The 16,797-nt window shown below is 46.1% G+C and overlaps 2 protein-coding genes and 1 long non-coding RNA gene across 6 annotated transcripts in view; 1 reads left to right on the top strand and 2 right to left on the bottom strand.

Moving 5' to 3' along the window:
• CUNH2orf49 (chromosome unknown C2orf49 homolog) overlaps nt 1–3,057 on the top strand; it is a 34,056-nt gene extending 30,999 nt beyond the window's left edge. The window contains exon 5 of the mRNA XM_048810466.1: nt 1,920–3,057. The gene's annotated coding sequence lies outside the window, so the exon portion shown is untranslated. The remainder of the gene's footprint in view (nt 1–1,919) is intronic.
• Fhl2 (four and a half LIM domains 2) overlaps nt 1–16,797 on the bottom strand; it is a 72,515-nt gene that overhangs the window by 11,712 nt on the left and 44,006 nt on the right. For all 4 annotated transcript variants that reach the window (XM_048810465.1, XM_015504976.2, XM_015504977.2 and 1 more), the window contains one exon: nt 5,715–5,889. In XM_048810465.1, coding sequence (XP_048666422.1) covers nt 5,715–5,889 — 175 coding nt within the window. The remainder of the gene's footprint in view (nt 1–5,714; nt 5,890–16,797) is intronic.
• On the bottom strand, nt 8,702–16,794 carry LOC125618904. The gene is made up of 2 exons (XR_007350275.1): nt 12,491–16,794; nt 8,702–12,193 (listed from the first exon to the last, which is right to left on the bottom strand). It is a non-coding gene; the product is annotated as an uncharacterized LOC125618904 (long non-coding RNA).

Raw genomic sequence — 16,797 nt, 5'->3', positions numbered from 1 at the left:
TATTACTATTATAAAATTATCATTATTATTTTGAGTACTGGGGATGAAACCCAGGGGTGCTTTACCACTGAGCTGCATCCCCAGTCCTTTTAATTTAATTTTATTTTGAGACAAGAACTCATTAATTTACTGAGGTTGGCCTTTAACTTGTAACCCTCCTGCTTCAGCCTCCTGAGTTGCTGAGATTACAGGTGTGTGCCACATGCCCTGCTTAAATTTATACTTTTTAATTGGCATATAATTATTTGTACTTATTTAGAGGTTACAGTATTATAACTTGATACATGCAAAAAGTGAAGAACAATCAAATCAGGGTAGTTGGCATTTCTGTCTCCCCAAATATCAGTTCTATACGCTGAGACTCTGCAAACACTTCTTTAGAAAACATAAATGAATTGTTGTTGTCTATAGTTTTCCTGTTGTACAATGGAATTAGGACTACGTCCCCTCCAGTGCTCTTTTAAAAATCAAACCACTGGGCATGGTGGCCCATGCCTGTAATTCTAGTAACTCAGGAGGCTGAGGCAGCAGGATTGTGAGTTCAAAGCTTGCCTCAGCAACTTAACAAGGCCATAAGCACTCAGTGAGACCCATCTCTAAATAAAATATAAAAAAGGGCTGAAGCTGGGGCTCAGTAGTTAAATGACCTGGATTCAATCCCTGGTAGCAAAAAACAAACAACAAACCAAGGTAAGCAAGTGCTTTAATCTGGTGTTTGTTTTTTTGCACACCCCAGACTTTCTAGATACCCTGCCTTTGGAGCTCAGCCCACTTCTCCTGGTAGAGGTACCTGCAACACAGGGATCAAGCCGTCCAGCTCAGGAGACTCTGTGAAGATGACATGGGACTCCAAAAGTCATGTGCCTGGCCAAGGGTGGGACTCTGGTTATGCTGTTATTATTGCTACCTGGCATTTTCTACCACTGATCCTGAAGTTGAGAATTTAGTAGCCCAGCTCCTCTTATTCCTTAACAGAACAGACTGCAGGGCAGTTACTTCCTAAGATATCTGTTTAGTTCACCTCAGAGTTGCTGAAGTGTTCGTTTTTGTTTTTTTTTTTTAATTTGTGATCAGATCATGGGTTTTGGCTTTTCCCTCTTCCCAGTAAACCCCACGAGAAATGGAAGGTGCAATGATTGAATTTATATGTCAGCTTGGCTAAAATATGAGAACTGGTTGTTTGCTCAAAAACCAGTCTAGCTGGGCACAGTGGTGCACACCTATAATCCCAGTGGCTCAGGAGGCTGAGGCAGGAAGATTGCAAGTTCAAAGCCAGCCTCAGCAAAAGCGAGGCACTAAGCAACTCAGTGAGACCCTGTCTCTAAATAGAATACAAAAGGGCTGGGGATGTGCCTCAATGGTCAGTGTCCTTGAGTTCAATCCCCCATACCAAAAAAAAAAAAAAGTCTAGCTGGACCCAGTGGTATGTGCTTGTAGTCCCAGCTACTTGGGAGGTTGAGGCAGAAGGATCACTTGAGCTTAGGAGCCAGTCTGAGTAACATAGTGAAACCTGTCTATTATAAAGCAAAACGAAAAGCAAAAGTCACACTAGCAGTGTTGCTGTGAAGGTGTTTTTTCCATGTGATTAGCATTTACAATCAATAGACAGAGTGAAGCCCATTGTGGGGGGTGGGTCTCATCTAATCAGTTGAAGTCTCACTAGCAAAGACTGTTTCCCCAAGGGAAGAAATTGTTCTCCAGAATCTCCCTGGCCCAAGTTTCCAGCCTGTTGCCTTGAAGAACTATATTTGGAACTGCAGCATCAATTCTTCCCTAGGCTGCCAGCCATCCAGCCTGCCCTTCAGATGTCAGACCCCACCCCCCTTATTGTGTGAGCCAGTCTTTTGAAAGAAATCGACCTCTCTGCACACACACGTGTGTGAGTGTGAATATATCTCCTACTGGTTGTTTCTCCACAGAACCTAACAGAGAAGGCCAAGTCAGGGGGAAAATGCAAAGATCCAGGAGATGTGTCCCTTCTACCTTGTGAGGAAGATGGAGTCTCATCCAAGGTCAGCAACCAGGGAAGTCCCAGCTCCAAAACAAGAGAGCTAAAAACTAACAACCGTCATTTTCCACTTCGTCCCTGAGAGCGGAGTCCAGGGAAGAAGAGCTGGTGTGGAGGCCAGGACGACGATCGTAATGACAAACGTAACCCAGGAATGTCTTGGAGAGCATGAGTTCCTCCTTCAGGTGAGGAGACCAAGACCTGAGCGGCTGCCACTGGCTGAAGTTACTTAGCTCCTGGGGAGTCAAACAAGGGCACTGGGCCTCTGGCTCTAGGTCCAATGCACTTGGACCCCACTGAGATGCCTAACTGAAAATGACCCAGCGCTGCTCTTTGTATCTTGCCAGTGAGGTTGTGAGCACTCCAAACCTATGCATGAGCCCTCCGCCGACACACTGTGCGGGACTCCCCCTCCGCCATCTACCTGTACAGGGAAGCACCTTGACTCATAGGGAGGGACGCACTTTTTCCTTCATCTGTTCTAGTGAGGTTCAAACCTCTATTCCTGCAGCAAAGCACGCTGAGAGATGGACAGGATTTACACTCCTGGTTCCTTCACTGGTAGGATGAGACAGGTGGACCTTTAGGGGCCTTTAATTTCATTTAAGCTGAAGATGGCAAATGCTTTTATGTTCTCATGAAAGGAGCCTCACAGAGCCCCTTATTAACACATACACCATGTGTTCACCACGGCTAAGTGGCCAGTGAACTCCTTCCTTGGGGGCTGGGGGTGTGACTCAGGGGTACAGAGCTTACCTAGCGTGTGCAAGGCCCTGGGTTCCAACAACACACACACATATACACACACCACCACCACCAAAACCCACAACACTTCTGAAGAAGTGTGTCGAGCAAGCCCAGACAAACATCTGGTGACACCAGGTGGTCCCTGCACCTTCACCTGCTCCCGAGAACCAGTCTCCAGCCCAGGGCCTCCCTCACCTCTCCAACTCAGGAAGAGCCCTAGCATGACCTGGTCCCCAGGAAGGGGAAGGAAGGACATGGAGATGGGGAGAAGATGAGGGTGGAGGGCAGGCAGGATTCACTAGGAAAAAGGAAGAATACTGAAGGAAAAAAAAAGTAGATCAGAGAGGACAAAGTCAGAAAGCCTGCACCAGCGGGGGCACTTGGACCCTGGGGAGTGCACTAGGGGAGGAGAATTTGGGAGCTGTGGAATGGAGAAGGAACGAGCAGTTCAAGAAGTTTGCTATGAGTCCTCAGTGGACGCCTCCTTGGGCTCTTGTCAAGAAAACCAGCGAAGATTTCATTTGTCTTCCAGTGAGTGCTGTGGGTTTTCTTACTACAGGACGGCTGCGTCCTGCTCAGGGCTCCCCGTGGGCTGGGACCACAGCTGGGCCAGGCTCCCACAGGCTGCCCTTGTCCTTCCACTTGGCCCTGCCCTTGAGCCCCGAGTGTCTAACGTCTGCAGAGCGGGGCCACTCTAAGGGGCCTTCCCGCCTTCATCTCCATCTTCCGAGGCTTCCTCGCGGCTCCATCCTCTCCCACAGCAGGCTGGGTGTTTCCGATCCTTGTCATAGCATGTCATCATTATTTTCAAGTTGCATTAGCCAGAGAAATGCAGTAGATCATCGCCTGAAGGCCTAATTATTTCCATTTAAAAAATTATAACTTCTTATCCAATGTATCTTCCTAAAATACTTCCCATCTGTCAGTCTCTCACTCACAACTCTCCAGTATCTCTTCGCTGCCAAAAAAACAAAGCCAACTCAAAATAAAACAGAAACTGTGTAGCTTGGCAGTCGGGGTCTCCACTAAAGGATGGGGGTTCAACTCCAAATTCCCTCAGAATCACAAGGTTAATTTACTCTTTAGACCAAGGTTTCATTAAATTTTACATAAACCCTGTCAACTCACCTAACTCAACATTCTTGCTGTGGGTTAGCGTCTCCTAACACGTCTGCCCTTAATTCCCTTGAGCTCAATTTTCTTTGCAGGTCCATGGAACTCAGCTACTGGATGGCAGGATCATTCGAATGGCTACTCTGATATTCCAAATCAGCATTGGCTGTACTGAAGCTACCAACTCAAGGTCCTCAACTCGAGTTCTTCTTACACATCTTATTATTGCATTCGTTGATGTAATGAATATTAAAAACCCCTTTTAGTCAGGCATGGAGCCTCTAGTCCCAGCTACTGGGCAGGTGGAGACAGGCAGATTGCTTGAGCCCAAGAATTCAATGCCAGCCTGGGCAACATAGCAAGACCCTATTTCAACAAACAGACAAATGAAGCAAAAAATCCTTTTAAGTGGACTTTTTGTTTGGTTCCATTTACTGACAGAGTGAACCAAACTTCTTTAAAACTATGTTTCCACCACCAGGCACAGGGGCACTCACTTGTAATCCTAGCAGCTTGGGAGGCTGAGGCAGGAGGATCAATGAGTTCAAAGCCAGCCTCAGAAACTAAGTGAAGGGCCACACTTCTTAAGGACATCCTATTGAAGAGAGGTTCTCTGCTGGCTCTGTGTGGCTCTCCTGTAGGGATCTCAAATTAAATAGGTCCCAAGTGGGATCCACATGAACAAGTTCCCTGGCATTCATATTTAACTGGTGTTCTGCATTTGTATTAATTAAAACGAGGTAATTCTACCCATAGGTCACCCTTTCGTTGGTCATGCAAAGGATGTCCTGATGGCACACAGCCTTAGTTAACAGCCACAGACTACCTTTCTGTCAGTCTCCAAGGTCAAGATCTTAGGTTCTTTAATGAGCTACTCTCCCTCACCCTCATTTTTCAAATGAATCTGACAGGATTTATCTTTGTAATACTTTATTTTAAAAATCCTACATTTTGTTCATTTTTTTAAACAAAAAATTCCTCTTCTCACTATCAAAACAAAACTAACAATTTCTCCCCTCAAAAAACCAAGGGACTTAATCTCGTCCTCCCCCACCAACAAACAGTACACTTTATCACATCCCTTGACCTGGCTGTGGCTCTGCCCTTTCTGATGTCCTCAGCACACCCGCTCCACACACCAGCTCCAGGAGGGCAGAGGATGGTGGGGCTCCCACCCACAGCTCATGTACACCCCGCCCCGGCCCAGGGCCCTGAACACACCAGAACTCAATAAATACCTGCTTCAATAACTGAGTGAGTACAATTTCAGCAAGGAGAAGGGACAAAAAGAGAAAGCATATCTGCTGGTAGAAGGGTGAGGCTGAAAGAGGAGGCTTGCGAGGAAGCCCAGAGTTCTCTTGCTGCAGTCAGCCCTGTGTCCATGGCTTCCTGTGGATCAAAAATACTCGGGAAAAAATGGCATCAGTGCTGGACACATATGAACTTCCCTCTCGTGGTCATTCCCTAAATGATGCAGTATAAAACTCTTTGTGTAGCGCTGTTAGGTGTTACGAGTCATCTAGAGATGATTGAAAGTACACAGGGGATGTGAACAGGGGCTGTGCAGTATTACACCATTGCATATATGGGACTGGAGCATCAGGGATGTCGCTGTCTCTGGAGGGTTCTGAAACGCATCCCCTATGAATACTGAGGGATGACTCTACAGATGGGCCACATAACCATTCCACACGTACCGACAGAAGATTCGTCTCCTCCCAATGACCGGCCTCCATCCTGCTTCCCAAATCTCTAATCACCTCCCTAAGCCAAGGGACAGCACTGGGGGGTCCACACCAGGGTCTGGGACCCTCACTTCCTTTGTGAGAGAGGAGCGCGTGCTGACCTGGCATGATGGTCTTCTTGCATTCCTGGCACTTGGACGAGTACTCGTTGGAGTAGCAGTCTGTGCAGAGCAGCTGGTCCTCCTTGGCCGCGAAGGGCTTGTCCACCAGTGAGCTCTTGCACTGGAAGCAGTGGAAACAGGCCTCGTGCCAGTGGCGGTCCTTGTAGGACAAGTCCTGCAGAGTCACACAAACAGGACGGTCAGGGACAGGACAGGAGGGGCGTGGAGCTCCTGCTGTCTGACCCACAGCACAGGGCCGGGTGCGAACAGCAGGGACAGCCAGGAATGAGGTGGGCCGGGCCAGTATGCCTTCCTGCACACCACCACCTCACAGGGCACACTGGTAATGCCAGGCCACTTTGTCCTTGCTAGAGCATAGAGCGGCAGGTTAAATGTGTGTTCGTGTGTGTGTGTGTGTGTGTGTGTGAGAGAGAGAGAGAGAGAGAGAGAGAGAGAGAGAGATGCTTTTAAAAAACGGATGAAAATGGATTTTCCTTATCTATTTCCTGTAACAAAGATCATCAGAAAATGGATCATGGTGGTCACAGACAAGACAGGGAATAATCCCGGTGTTGGGACACCCAGAGATGGAACCCTCCAAGGGCAGGCCCCTGGGTTAGCTGGTGGGAGGATGTCAGGAGAGGCTTCCCTGTAGGTGTCCCCAGTTGTGTGTGAAAGGTCCTGGATGCAGCAAGCTGGGTGGGGCGGGATGGAGACGGGATTCCCGGCAGAGAAAGAGCACGCATGTTGACAATGACAAGCCGTGAACGACACACTGGGCAGAGCAGTGTGTGGGGCTGGAGAGACCAGCCAGGGCGAGGTGACAGGTTCAGCTACGGGGTCACTGGACACATGGCTTCCTCTCTTGTCAGTGGAGTGTCCATCTGTCCTGAAGGCTGTGGAGAGGGAAATGTTAAGACTGGCTGTGACAGGTGGCTAAGGGAGGGGGGAAGGAGGGGACAGGAGGATGCAGGGGCTGCCTCGGGCTGCATCTGCAGGAGACTCAAGCAGGGTAGAGATGGGAAAGGCACCGAGGAGACACAGCCAAGCACTGTAGTCAAGATGAGGAGAAAGGAACCCAGGAGAGAAAACTGGGTTGACCCTGCACTGCCCTTGGCCTTGTCTGAGGAATCCTAAGATGTCCTTTGACATTTGCCCTTTTACAATGGCACACGGCAACAATTTTGACACTCAGCTGTACCTATCCACTGCTGTCTTCATGGGTCTGTCCAGCCCTGCCCCACACCACCATCCATTTATTAACAAGGCAGAAGCCAAATTTCAGGCCACCGCCTGGTTCCCCGGCCAGTTTCCAGGTCTCAAGTATCTCGCCCAGCCCATAGGAGGGCTGCTCACACAGATGGCCATCAAGAATCATCTTCCCCAGACGGCTCCGTTACCCATGCAGTCAAGCCTGGAGTGACGCCAAGTGTGGGATGTGAAAACATCTCTTGGATTTGATTAGCAAGTCCTAAGCCACCAACTACACTCAGAACCCAAACTAGAACAAACAGTTCTCTTTTGCTAAAATACCAGTGTGTGCACTTGTGTGTGTGCGTGTGTGTGTTTTCCCGGAACTTCAGATCAAACTACAGCTATTTGATTTGGTGATCTCTTTGCACATTTTTTTCTTAGTTCAAGGAATGTAAAAAAGTGTGTGGTTGATACACTTTGAAGACAGTCATGTCCAAGACCTCACGGTGAGGGGCGAGCTTTGTGTTGGTCCCTCCTGAGCTGGGAGGTCCCTGTTGGCGGCTTACTTCCTGGGACAGCTACAGGTAGAATCACTGCTGATGCAGGAAGAGGAATGAAGGTGAGACAAGGTCAAATTTTCTCAAAGCAGAACTGGAGGCTTTGTTCTCAGGAGAGAATCAATTTGGGGTCTTAGTGGGTTCTCTGAGATAGGTACTGCCTCTCGGAGGACCAGAGGTAGATCTTACTGAAATACTGCAACCCTTTCCAGTCTGTGTGAACCTCACCTGCAGGACATGTGTACAGGGTGGGGTGGGGGCAGTGCAGCTTTTGCATTTTTAGCTTAAAATATTGTCAGAAAGTCTGCAGAAAAAATCATGTGGGCTTTATTGATTTTTCGATAAATAAAAAAAAATACTGCTTTAATTTGTGTTGATGTGTTCATATGTGAAGTCATCACGAATAGCAAAGCTCACAATCTGTAAATACACCTCATAATCACTCAGGATTAGGAACGGCCTCCGCTCTCTCCAGGCATGTGTCCCATCTTCAAAGAGGAATTTGAGGGGCTGGGGTGAAGCACGTTGATAGAAGAAAGAAAAAACTTCAAAACTTCAGAAATTTGAGATACTATTGATGGTAATTTGATCATGTTGCACATTTCAGGCACCAATAAGCCCTGCAAAGTGAGTATTATTGCTAAAGCTTAGAGAAGTTCATTATGTTTTCTAAAGTCACACAGCTAGTGTGTAGAATATATAGCTGAGCCAGGCTTAAAGCTCAAACCCTAATGCAAAAGATGTTTTTTCTTTTTTTTTAGCTAACCATACCAGCTGGAATCCTGTTCAGACTTATGCTGCTCTTGGCTTAAGCAAAATGTACTGTATACACCAGGCACAGTGGCGCATGCTTATAATCCCAGCAGTTTGGGAGGTTGAGGTAGGAGGATCGAAAGTTCAAAGCCAGCCTCAGCTACTTAGTGAGGCCCTAAGAAACTCAATGAGACCCTGTCTCTAAATAAAATATAAAAAGGGCTGGGAATTTGGCTCAGTGTTTAACCACCCTGCATTCAATCCCTGGTACAAAAAAAAAAAAATGTACTGTGTGGATACAGTGGAAAAAATTCAGAGCCCACCAAACCTCATGTCATTTAAGACTGTGTCCAAATGAACCAATTCAGCATTGCTTCTGCTTGGATTTTGAATAAAGAAGTTGAACAAACCATTTAGAGTCCTGTCCACCGAGAACACTAATCAGCCTAATTCGGGTTGAGTTTTTTTTTTTTTTTTTTTTTAAATAATGCTGTCACTATTACAATGCTGATTGTGGAGTATATGCATTAAAAACTTCAATTTCATATGGAAAAGGGAATAATGGCTCCCTAAAAAATTACAAACAGAATTACCATGTGACCCAGCAATTTTGCTTTTGGTTTTATAATCAAAAGAAGTGAAAGTGGGGTCTCACAGAGATATTCATGTATCCAGATCAGGACAGCATAATTCACAATAGCCAAATGTGGACGCAACCAAACATCCATTGATGGCTGAAGGGATGAGCTAAATGCAGGATATCCATGCAATGGAGTTTCATTCAGTTTTAGAAAGGAAGGAATCCTGTCCCCTGCTGCAAAAACATGAACTTTGAGGACATTGTGGTAAGTGGCATAACACAAATACGTACGACCTCCCTTACGGAGATAAGGAGTCGAGTGAATAGACCCAGACAGTAGAATGTTGGTCATCAGAGGCAAAGGGGGACTGAGGATTGGTGTGAAGTGGGTACAGAGTTCCAGTTCTGGAGATAGAAAGTCCTGGAGATGGGTGGTGATGGTGGTTCAGGGTAAGCACCACTCTCCTGAGCTGCACACTCAAACATGGCAAACTATGCTGTGTGTGTTTCGTCATCACTCAAAAGTCTGTTTTGATAATTCCATTCCACGTGTCCAGTGCCTGTATGGGCAAGAAGCCCTCAGCATCTCTCCCTGGTCGTTAACTCAATGGTTCTAGAACCACATTGCCTAAATTCAAATCTTCCATCATGCACCCGCCTGACTGGGAAAGTTATTGAACGCCTCTCAATCTCAATTTCTCACCTGTAAAACAGAAATCACGTAGCAACTATTGGCTGCAACAGTGGAATGAGTCAATACATGTAAAGCACTTATATAGCAATTGCTCAATGAATGTTAGATTAAGCCATCATTCAGATCATAGCTAACAATGAAAACAGTCGCCTCAAAATGTCACTTTCTGCAATTACATTTCCTTATAGAGTATTAAAAATTAGAATATCTGCCATCTTAACACCCCCATGCTCTTCACTCTACCACTCAACTTTTGTATCATGCATTTTGATTTTCCTTGGCTCCTTTGGATGTAAAATTACGTTTCTGAGTTTGCCTTACCTATTTGGAGCCATACAATAACCCTATGAAATAAGGCTTCATTCTTTTACATAAGAAAATTTAACATAATGATACAAAAAAAAAAGCTATGTTTTCTGCAACATGCCCAGTGCCCTTCTGCCTTTGTTGATCCAACAGAACTAAACTGTGTTCCTATTTTTCACCTGGCACGTCAGCCCCTTTCCAAGTGGGTCTCACCTTGTTCCAGCCTCCTCTATCTCACTGCCATGCCCTCCCCTTCTCCTTGGGCTCAGCTGTCTAACTCAGCCCATATCTCACCTGACTGTGAAGCTTCCAGCCAGGTCGATATGGCCTCAGGGCAGCCATGAACTGCCCTGGCCCACAGAGCACCGGGAGAACCTGTACATCTCTTTCCAAATCACATTCAAGGCCACACACCTCACCCCTTGTGCTATCAACAGTTCCTAACAGGCTCTTCCGGGGGGCTCTCAGTCTGTGCTCTTCAGCCTGGGCTCAGTTAATAAATTCATATCACAGCTTCTTCCTGGACTCTTAGGTGAGCAGGAAGCAGGAAGTGAGCAAAGACGTTAAGGAACAGGAAGGTCACTGAATACTGCCAGTTTTGATTTCTCAAAGCACGAGGAGGCTTTCGGCCAGTGTGGTATTCTCTGAGTCTCAGTGGGACTCAGGGCTGCAGCCCCCGGACTCCCTGGACCTTAGAGACCAATTGGAAAATGCCACCCAGTGGCGGAGAAGCTAGATTATAATGGGTCAGGCTCCTGCCTGAGCTGGTATCATCACCATGGTCCAGATCATCACCTGTAAGGACCTGGGGCCAGGTGACCCTCTTCATCTCTCCCACTCACAGCTCTAAATAGATTTTTAGTGTAGTTGTTAGCACCATGCTAGTCTGGTCTAGTTATTTTGTCTAATTAATTCTGCTTTTTTTTTTTTTTTAATTTTTTCCACAGTACAATCAGCCCTTGGTATCTCTGGATTCTCAATCCTTGGATTCAACCAACCACAAATTGAAAAGTTGTTTTTTTTTTTGTTTTTTTTTTTTAAATAATTGCACCCGATCTTTTTCTTGGCATTATTCCCTAAACAACGGAGTACAAAACTCTTTGCATAGCATTTACATTGTACAAAGTAGTCTAAGTAACCTGGAGGTGATTCAAAGCTCATGGGAGAATGTGCACAGGTAAAAGGAGAATACCACACCATTTTATCCAAGAGACCTAAGCACCTGCAAATATCCAAGGGGGGGTCGTGGCGGCAAACCCCAGTGAATACCAAGGGACACTGTCCTGTATGTGAAGTGCAAAAATGAATGCAAGAGGTAGAACTAAGATGCTGAGACACGAGGATAAGAAACAAAGACTTGGGATTGGGGGTGGAGCTCAGCTGTAGAGTGCAAGGATCTGGGTTCAGTCCTCAGCACCATGCGAAGGGGAAGGGAAGGGAAGGAAGTCAGAAAAAGAAAGATCTTTTATACTTCCCAGAAAAAATATCAAAGATAGTCTTGTACTCACAGAAATTTCATAAATTGCAGTAAAATTCCTTTCAGATTTTATATTTTTCCATGTCAGAAACATTCTTGACATGGGATGTGCTTGTTGGTGGCTGCAAAGGTGTCCTGGTGGCTGAGCCCAGGGGTTGAGTGAGTGGCCTGGAGGGATCCTTGACCTCCAGCCAGGGGTGGGGGTGGGGTTCTGGGCAGCAAGGTCGCCCTTGAGCCCTTGACTGCAGACAGATGTCCTGGCCCCTTTTACACTCCTCCCCCTAGGCTGGGAGAAATCTGGTTACTGATTCCCCAAAGCAACCATTTCTTGAATCCATACAATCTTGGTTTGTGAATGGATTCTTGTCTCAATGAGGCCCAGCATTTTGAAAGGATGACCTATGCTTTAGATTGTCAGGTGATTACATTTCCAACCGTATATTCTTACAAAGTCTGGAAGTGTGGGCTGGGATGTAGCTCAGTGGCAAAGCATCTACCTTACATTCGCAAAGACCTGGGTTCGACCCCCAGTTCCATAAAAAACACAAACAAACAAACAACCCCCCCACCCCCCCGAAAAAAAGATTTTTAAAAAGCCTGGAAGCATGGGCAACAGCAGAAAGGACAGCACTGAAACCGACAGTTTCTGTCCCAAGTGCTCCACAGACGTTAACTCATTCAATTCCCCTGACAGACATGCAAACACAACCTTGAGCATCACAGCTTGTTTTAAGGTGGAGCCAGATCTAAACCCAGGCAGGAGTGGCCCAGGTCCTGCCCCAAACAATGCAGTTGCTATGGACACTGCCCACCAGTATACTTGGCAGTTTCTGGGGACTTGTGCTAATCTGAATATCAATTTGATGTTTCCCATTTAATTGACTTAGTGAAACCTGACTTACTACCTGTTCTTAACTCCTGATTGTGGTGAGCCGTTCTAATAGACCGTGGCCGCCATTAGAAGATGGCGCCGGCCTCCACTGTGGCCTGTGATAAACAACTCCTTTTATGGAGAATTGGCGCGCAATCCCTTACCACCCTATGAGAAAGATCCACGTGGCAGTTTAGGATTGGTATGCGGGAGGCTTTATTAGGCTGTGCGTGGGCGCTCAGCGGGGGGTCGCTAGAAGATGATACTTGAATCAAGGCCTGAATAAACTGCTGAAGGAAGAATCCTGTGTCGTGTTTTCCCTTGCCGGCGAGGGGTCGCGACACCTGATAAATGCTCTAGATTTCCCCTGCTGTCCATCACTTGCTTTTAGTTGACTATAGCTAACACTTCTGAGCCTGGACATGATGGGAACATGCCTAAGACTGGACTAAGTTTGATCCAATCAGTCTTCCCTTTGCCTCAGCCATATATATACATCCCCAAACCGTTTCCTGGGGCATAGTGATTTAAAACTTGCTCTACCTTCTCTACATGCTTAGCTGCTTTGCAAGTAAAACTTCTCTTTTGCAAAACTGTTCCTTTTAGTGATTGGCAGACTGCGTGGCAGGCAAAATGGCCCTGGTTCTATAACCCTAGGAAGCAGGACATCAGAGTTGTAGAAACAAACGTCACCTTTCCTGCAGCACAAACATCGCCACCTGGAGGAACTCAGGGGAAAGGTAAAGGCCTTTCATTGACTGTCACTTGATAGAGGCCAGGCAGGCACCTCCTCTTCACAGGACTAACCACATGTGACCTGAGAGCCATGGCCCGAGGCTGCAGGGGACAGGCAGCTAGCGAGCATCTGTATTCAAGTTCTGTCTCATCTACTTCCAAATCCCATAATCCTGGGTGAGATCCTCAACCTTAAATCTCAGTGACTTCTCCATTAAATGGAGTGAGAAAAGCCCCTACCCCACAGAGGCATTAGGAAGAATTTGATCTTGCAATGGGAGCATCTCCAGATACCTGGATCATGCAACATGTGGGAAGCGAAACCCCAAACGCTAGTTTTAGATCTGCAGATGTCTTTTTGTTCATTATTTTTTTCTCTTCCCAGCACCCTCTAAGGCACATGGGAGTATGGTAGTCTGTCCCATTTCACAGCTTGCAGACATATAGAAAGTTCAATCTGAGACGGGAGTGTGGCCCAGGTTTTGTTGAAAGTCACCAATTTGTTAAATGCATGGTACTCCAGAGTTATTGGCAAGCCTACCTTTTCTTAGGTTCTAGAATTTCTGAAGCCAGAACTTAATCTGTTATCCATCTACAAAAATATTTTGCCAGTCCCAGTCTCCGAGAAAAATTTCAGGAAGGGTGTAATGTCAGAGGATCATGAAATTTTATTCATATTGCTTCCTCTCAACTATTCCCCTAGCCAGTGGAACTATTCCAAATCAATGATTTTACCCTTTGAGATCACAGCATTTCCTCAGAGTAATGTAATAGAATTAAGGAATGTAACTGAGTGACTGCGTAGAAAAAATATTCAAGTAAGCTAACTATAGGAGTGGTCCTTGAGTCTTGTCTCTCTCATTAAAAAGTCAGTCAATACCCTCAAAATGATCCAAATTCCCATACACTTGCCAATATTTTAAAGCTGTCCTTCAGAGAGAGTTGAATGAGGCCTGCAGGGGCCATGCTATTTTAGGAATAAGAGGGTGGCTACCAGATCCACCCACTCACTCAGTTGCTCCATCAAGTAAGTACCCCTTCTGCTGGGACATGTGGCCTGACTTCCTGAAATAACAACATTTTTTTTTCTATCATTGCTTCCTCCACAAAGTCAACTACATAATTATTTTTGAAAGGCAAGCAAACCACCACAAAAAGTCCCCAAATGGCAAGGTCTGACTTCAACTCAACATCTCTTTTTGTTCCAAAACATAGAAAAATCACACCGTGTGACCCCACGTATCTAAAAACATCAATCTGGGTTGAAAAGTTCAGCATGATTAACTCCTGACTTGAGCAGCGGCCCTGCTGACTTTGGCCCCATTCAAAGGACTCTTGTTTATTTGCTCATATGAGAGATATCGCTGGAAGAATGGTTGGTTTTAGAGTCTTTTCAGTGAATGACACCAGAGACATGCTAAGCGACGTCTGTTCTGTTTGTACCTCAGCCACTGGTCAAAGATGATTAGCCCCAAATATTCAAACTCTTTCCTTTAAACTGGAGTGTTCCTTTGTCAGAATGACAGCTGGACCTCTCGTCGACTTCAGTATGTCTTTTCGAGGTAAGACTTTCATGAAATGGTTTTGTTTTTCTCTGTCTAGTAATTTATTCTCCAAACATTACTAATGTTTCCATCATGCAAACTGATAAGAGAGAGGGCGAGAGGCTTCTGGGAGTGTGTGGGAAGGGACAGGCCACTAAAAGAATAGGAAAAGAGGGAAAAGTGGAAGTTTGAGGTTTATGATATCACAGGTGCTGTTGGGAATGCTGGGGCTTTGTGTCTACATCAGTGACCCGATGAAGCAGGCATCTGATTCCATTTTATGAAAGTGGAGAAGAGCACCCAGGAGTCAAGTAAATGGATCAAGTTCACACATCTGGTGAGACACTGACCATGGAATGGAACAAGACAGTCTGACATCTGCACTCTGACCCTTGGCCTACTAAATAAATCAAAAGACACTACTATAGGGTGGTTAGATGTTCCCCAAAGACCTATGCATTGAAGGCTTGGTCCCTAGGCTGGTACTTTGGGGAGGTGTGAATATACTTTGTATACAACCCGAGATATGAAAAATTGTGCTCTTTATGTGTATTAAGAATTGTAATGCATCCCACAATTTATATATAAATTTAAAAAAATTAATTAAAGGAAAGCAGTCCTTAGGGTCATTGGGCCATACCCTTGAAGGGGTTGAGGGACCCTGGCCCCTTCCTCTGCCCTGTTCTGCTTCCTGACTCATGATGTGAGTGGTTTTACTTTGCCAAACGTCCTCACCATGTTGTCCTGCTTTGCCGCAGGCTTAAAAGCCATGGATCTTCCCAATCACAAACCAAAATAAACCTTAACTTACAAGATATTGTGTCCTCCTGATGGACAGCTGATTAGTGCAGGGACCAAGAACATTCATCAGGTACAGCGAGACACTCACCAGGCAGAAGTTGGGAGAGGGAGATACTCGATTTTTGACCAGCCAGGTCAGCTGTCTTGGCTCCCAGTGGTCACACCTCTGAATGCTGTCAAGTTTGTGCTGTGTAACTCTCAGAATGCCAGTCCTGTTCTGAAGCCAATAGCAATGTGGCCACAGCCCGACTTGGAGCAGCTGATGTCACACATCTTTCATTTCTGCTCGGGCACAAGTCTTTTTCTATACCAGATGGAAATCATCCCTCAGCTGTCACTAAGTACCTCACAAGAGAATCAGTGGTGCAGCCCTGACTACTGTCTGTCCCAGGAATGATGTGAAAAAAAAAAATACAAGAAGTATGCATTGGATGTGCCAGGATGATCCAACAGCAAACAGCCCAAGCCAATCCACAGCAGCTAGGTTCTGATATTTACAACCACGGAGCAGAGGGGTGAAAACCCCCAAGGAACACAAAGTAATGAGGGCAGAAAAGACAAGATAACATACCACCAACCTGCCTGGAGTCAAGCAAACTGGGAATTCCCTGAGAGATCCCCAAATGGTCCCATTTTGTAACCAGTTCTGTGGCTCTCCAGATGGCAGCCACCTGAATAGCTTGTCAAGGCGTTTTAGCAGTGAATTTTCAGCTCAAAGATGTCAGAGATCTTAGAGACCTGGATGGTCCCTGCTACAGTTTGGATCTGAAATATTCCCCAAAGGCTTGGTCCCTCAGCAAGGACGCAAAAGCAGAAGAGTCAGCAGATCAGGGACTGAAACTTCTGAAACCATGAGCCCAAATAAACCTTCTCGTAAGTTGTTTATCTCAGCTATTTCATCACAGTAACAGAAAGGTGAGTAACGGACTCGCAGGGTCTCCTTCTGTGTCCTAGTCTGCACTAAGAATCTGTTGAGAAGTACAGGCCAGCACGGATGTCCAAAGATCTCTATTGAACCATGCCATTCATGGGAAGCTGATAATTCCTTATGTGAAAGCCTTTTCCCATTTAAAACAAATAAACAAATCCTGTTCTCCCACTAGAAGAAGAGGAACCCATAATATCCCAGGGACTTTGAAGCTTTTTATGTGTGCATTTACCTAGGAAGGACTCCGGCTCACTCACGTACATACTCATTCATCAAATATTTACTGAGCAGCAACTGCTCCCTGTTAGTCATCAGGAGACAGACAGAAGCAAGAGCAGCCCTGAAGGAAGTTACTGTACCGGCGGGCAGGTGGTGGTTAGATAAGGACACTAATAACTAGAATAGGAAAAGTGTACTTGGGACATCAAGCACAGGTCCTGCGAAGGCACTAACCAAAAGCAGGTGGGCAGAGACCAAATCATGGAACAAGAGGTACAGAAAAGCGACTTGGGGGGCGGGGGTGTCCATGGTCATCAGAGGGGTCAGAAAGGGTGATAAGGCTCAGGATTTAGGCACAAACTGTGCAGAAAGCTCCTGGATTTTGGGGTGCACAGAGAGCCCAAGAGAGCTACCAGCAGGTGGG

This window comes from Marmota marmota, unplaced genomic scaffold (assembly GCF_001458135.2).
Source record: "Marmota marmota marmota unplaced genomic scaffold, marMar, whole genome shotgun sequence".
Taxonomy (NCBI): Eukaryota; Metazoa; Chordata; class Mammalia; order Rodentia; family Sciuridae; genus Marmota; species Marmota marmota.
The sequence above is the reverse complement of the archived record's forward strand: the minus strand, read 5'-3'. Positions and strand labels throughout refer to the sequence as shown.